At 49.1% G+C, this 5,113-nt stretch overlaps 1 protein-coding gene across 1 annotated transcript; it reads right to left on the bottom strand.

Annotated features, from left to right (window-relative positions):
- Nucleotides 1-724: 724 nt before the first annotated feature.
- Nucleotides 725-4,431, bottom strand: LOC144099470 (uncharacterized). Its single transcript, XM_077632804.1, has 3 exons — nucleotides 4,257-4,431; nucleotides 4,007-4,154; nucleotides 725-992 (listed from the first exon to the last, which is right to left on the bottom strand). Exons 2-3 carry the CDS (start codon nucleotides 4,149-4,151, stop codon nucleotides 742-744), a joined length of 396 nt encoding a protein of 131 aa, XP_077488930.1. The 5' UTR covers nucleotides 4,152-4,154; nucleotides 4,257-4,431; the 3' UTR covers nucleotides 725-741.
- Nucleotides 4,432-5,113: the final 682 nt, after the last annotated feature.

Raw genomic sequence — 5,113 nt, 5'->3', positions numbered from 1 at the left:
TTTCACAGGCACGGCATACATGAAACAGTGATCCTGTGTGCGCTCTCAGCCGGCCGTTAAGGCAACGATTGGTCTGCCTTATACAAGCAGAGCCATAGCTTAAAGGAATCTCGTGAACCAATGTCACTGTTCAGTCAACCAGTTTGGCAATATGCATCGTACTGCAAATAGGTTTCGTCGTCCTACTAGGCATACATTAACTTCAAAGGGTGGATAGGTTTGGCAGATTACAGGAGACCATGAAAGGTACGTGCGTTGAAAATTTCTGCTGGTCTTTTCAAATTGCGAGACAGTCAATGAACGTAGGTCAACACTAGCATTCTTTCTCTTAAATTGAACTAGTGGCACAGGGTATCCTCTTTTATATTTATCTTAAATTTCTTTACTACGGCTAACGGCAACTGCAACCGCAACTGCGGTGACCACTAAAAAAGGGCAACCCGAATTCTTGAGGTGTTGAAGATAAATATCATGTTAAAACAAAACCGGGAGAAAGAGAAGGAAGAGAAGTTATGTATAAAGATAAATAGATTGCCCACCAACGACTTTAGAACTGCCCACATTGCCAACAATTTCACGCAAGAAATGCACATTTAAGGTGCTGCGTAGGTTCCTTGCCTTAATTGCTTTCCGGAACGAACACTTTAGAAAGCCGAACAAGTCACGATTTAGCCAACGATCTGCCGCTTTGCTGGTAATGACGACAGTCACTCACACAGCTTCCACCCTCTTCGGCTGCGGCTACGGCTGCGGCTGCTCTTGATGCGGTGGCTGCGGCTGCGGCTCCTGCTGCGGCTGCGGCCATAAAGTGCCGCCAAGAGCGGCCATCGCGAGTGGCCGCCGGTAGGTGTAGAAGTACTCGCTCAGGAAGTCGTCGTGGGAGCCCTCACAGCAATGGTCGTCCGCAGCGTCCGTCAGTTCCTTATTGAAGAACACAAACTCCGCGTTGAGGACCAGCAGCTCGCGAAGGCTCCGGACCACTACGGAAGTAGCTGTAGAGCCACAGGCAGAGGTTCGTTTAATCACGAACGAAGCAACCTTCCGGCGTCATGGAGGTTAAAGGGACACTGAGGAGAAATTGAAGTTGGCTTGTATCCATAGAATACCAGCTCCTGATCACAAAAACGCCACTCTTCCTGAAAACAAAGCTCTTGTAATGTAGAAAATAGCAAGAACCAAAATACAGGTATCGCCGCCACAGGCCAATCTCGCAAGTACAAGCGTGATGACTTCCTAGGACAAGAGGCGCCACCATGGAGGAATTTTCCTTACTTCATGGAAGTCACGAATCTCTGGGGCTTGCAAAGGACGGTTGCGCACCGCTACCCCTCAGAAGTCACGGAGTCTCCGTTTACGTCACGTTTCATGTCACTCCGTTCGGTGTCGTCATAAGAGTTCTCCGTGTCGTCATAAGAGTTCTCGAGTTTGAATCGGAGCGGCGGGAAAAAAATTTTCAACTTCGAATCCAAATTTCTTTGAAATAAATGCATCTTTCGCTCCCGGACAAGCGTCAACAAAGCCATGAAATGCCAAACTATCAGATATTGCTAACAAAAAAATTATGATAGGGTTCTTCTCAGTGTCCCTTTAAGGAAGAGGGCACGTGCTTACGGTAGGCGGAGCTCCTGTTAACATGATTGCACCGATAGTTCTCTACTGTGATATGGTCCCCTCGTAATGGCATGCTCATATCGAGTTACTTGAACTGCTGGTAATGACTTCTTTCTGTTAGAACCTAATTTGCTATCACAGGCTGGTCTCGATCTGCAAGAATACGAATCTTGAGGAGACATACGATTTGCTGATATTGTTACGTGGCGACCAGCCGAAGAAACACACGATGATCGATGGCAATGAGATGATTTAATGGCTGCTGGCACAGCGCGAGCGCTCCTGACCGCGCCACTGCACGGTTCCCCTGCCCAGGCCGTTCGGCGCGCCCTGGGACCTCGACCGTCGGCTCTTGGCGACCTGCGGCCTGTAAGCTTCAAGACCAGGAATCATTCAGCCATCTCATTCATAGTCGCGGCCAGCACCTCACTCCTTTCTCGTTCCTGTGCAACCATCGGCTTAAGCCCGTAACCACTTCGCGCGTCTCTGCGTCACCGATCGGGACGATCGCTCGGTGGCCCCGGGTAGTGTGACGAAGAAGACGACGAAATTTGCAGTGGCACGGGCAGGAGCGCTCGCGCTAGGCCAGCAGCTATTAAATCATCTCATTGCCATCGATCATTGCGTCTGTTTCTGCGGCTGGCCGCCACGTAACATTTGGCGTGAGGTGCGGATTTCAGCCCCATCCTGGCCCTGAAGCTCCAGTGCATGCGTGTGCTGTGGTCGTCGGTCGTGTGTTCCTGTACGCACCGCCCGGCTGTGCCCTAGCCCGCCAGACCAAAGCCGACCACGCCGTTTCCCCCAGCCCCGTCCCCCGCCCCTACCAGAAGACAACAAAACTTGACGACGCTGCTTCAACTAGAACCTATGACTCCACCGACCCGAGAAGCCGCCAACATTTTCGAACACAGCCCCTGCCCATGCCATTAGGTGTGCTCATGGGCCTCGGCCGTCGGCTTAAGGTTACCTAGGTACGGCCCGGATGCTTCCTGGACCAGCGCTCATTCGATCATCAGTCTGCTCATCTCCTTTGTAGATATAAACAATGAGGGGCAGGCTTTAATGCTCTGTCTGACTGCACGTGGAAAATAATCGAATTCTCAGCCGTACTGCGCGCCTACAAAGGGAGAGAACTAGTTTACAAATTTGTTACAAAATGGATCAAGTACGCCTTTAAAAGTTCAATATAAGAATGCGTTGTCAGTGCTCGTGATAGAGACACGACGGTGGCTTCTTTGAGATTAATTTGTTTTGCTGTAACCAGAGCCAGCATAAGATTTTTACAGACCAACTTCGCCCCCATTCCACCTTTCCAACAGGGGAGATTTATCGCATACCTAGGCGTCCGCGGTGCGAATACAGCGGCATTGCACTAATTTTACATAACCATACGATATCACGAAGAGCCGGAGCGGATGCCTTCCTTGGTCTGAACGCTTGATAAATCCGGCGCGGGAGTAAAATCGCAATAGCACAAAACGTCCCTGAACCGAGTGTGGGTCACGTGAAACGATATTTCCGACTTTCGTTATAAGCTCCAGGTGGTCAAGGTGGATTTTCAAGCAGGATAGTTGAAACTGAGTCTCTACAAAGCAGAAGTACTGAGTATTGCACTGGGTACTCAAAAATGCAATGGATTCCAGCCCTTTAGTGACGTATGCGTAAAAAACGTCTTTACACAGAAAACCCGCGGTGGGATATGCTACGCTCATCACATCATAATATTCACAAAGCCGACGTAGATTCTAAGTACGGCTTTGCCAATGGTATGGTGCGAATGTGTCAAGGTGGGTTATGTCTACCCAAATATTTCGGTTTTCATAAGTTTTGTTGGAACGCGTGTTGTATTGCTGTACTACACGTGAGAAGTAAGCTGCAGCAATCGTTCGGAAACTTTTTGAGTTAATCTACATGCGAGTATTTAACATATATTATTAATATATATGCAATTTAAGCTGTCTCAAAACGGGTAAATTGGATCAATGGCCGCTGGTGGTGCAAAAACCGCGGAACAGCAGTGCCATTCCGTGATCCAACACAGCAGCTCTGCTATGACGTATGGTAGCAGTGTGATCATTTTCGTGGTCATTTTCATGAACGGTCACGATTATTTCCAGCCTTGAGGTACTACTTTGATCCTTCCTGTACATCCCGGTGTCACTTCGAATCCGCCAACGAATGTGCTCGCAGCACAAAATAGCATACTTATCTTACCTCTCAGAGCAAGATCATCTGGCCCTGTGCAAGCAAACGCTGTCGAATGTTCCCTCGATAACTGTAGCTGTTCAAAGCAGCGTGCTAGGATTCCAAATATCATGCCGGCATATCTTTAATTAGGCTGTTTGCGTTGCGGCCGTTTCTAAACAAAGCCCCGTCGATGGGAATGCGTGCTTACCCTTCGTGCCCTCTTGTAGATGGGATCGGCAGACGAGGAACGCGAACGAAGGCCACAGGTCGGCGATGCAAGCCACGTTGCGGTTGAAGGTCCCCGCACGCACGTGCCCGGTGTGAAGCATCGCCAGTGGCTGTGGCCCCTGCATGTCCTGAACAAAAGGACGAGTAAAGAAAGTATTCCTGTTACAACGGCGACGGATTTGCGACAAACAGCGTTTGCTTGGCGGAGTCGGTGCGTGAGCAGTTCATACCTTGATCGGGGGCTCTTACAGCCGACACGAAAGTCCTCCAGTTCCAAGCTTCTACACTTCGCTCTCCGCTATAACCTCAAGGAAAAGATCTGGCCGATGTACTAAGGGGGGCCTTCAAGTCGATTCCTAACCGGACGTAGGACGAGCTCGGGCTCACACCACGTTCTAGGCGAGCTTCTTGCCGCAATGCGCGAGCTGTACGGGTGCGATCTTCTTTCTCGTTTCCACTTTTTCTTTGAACAAATGATCCGAGGAAACGTGGCTGTGGCAACTGAAGTAAAGGTCTGTAGGAAAAATGTCGTTGAAGACTCCAAAGTCATTTGACATAAGAGTAATATGTGACAGCACAATATTTTCTCATTCTGTTGCTAAAGTTAAGAAATATGACCAAGGTTTCTTTGCCGGACGGAATCATTTCTTGCTCTTACGCGCCAAGTTCAAGGGCGCAGGCGGGGGCGGGGCCCCCTTCTACATTTGAAAATGCCATTCTTGCGTTGGACATAATCCTCGTTGGTGAACAGGTGAAGCTTGGTTGACATATGCGACGATAATGCCGGCAATCGACAGAATGTCCTGCATGTAGATATTCTTCGCAGACCTCTACTTTCAATAAAGAGATTTCCTCTTTTGCCATCCTGTTTTATTTTTTTGCGTCTACCTGTTCAAACGCAGAGGATAAGCAAGCCAGTAAACGAATTATCATGTTGGCCTTCCCTGTCGTAAGTCTATATACCCAGCGTATCTCCTACGGCAAAAATAAAAGTGGACCGTGCGACAACACCCAGCGAAGACTACGCGCTTGCAATGATGGATGGAATGCGTTCCTTTGAGACCAACATGGGCGTAGTTAGCACGAG

This window comes from Amblyomma americanum, chromosome 1 (assembly GCF_052857255.1).
Source record: "Amblyomma americanum isolate KBUSLIRL-KWMA chromosome 1, ASM5285725v1, whole genome shotgun sequence".
NCBI classification, from domain to species: Eukaryota; Metazoa; Arthropoda; class Arachnida; order Ixodida; family Ixodidae; genus Amblyomma; species Amblyomma americanum.
Note: the sequence above shows the minus strand (reverse complement) of the source record. Positions and strands in the feature narration are given on the sequence as shown.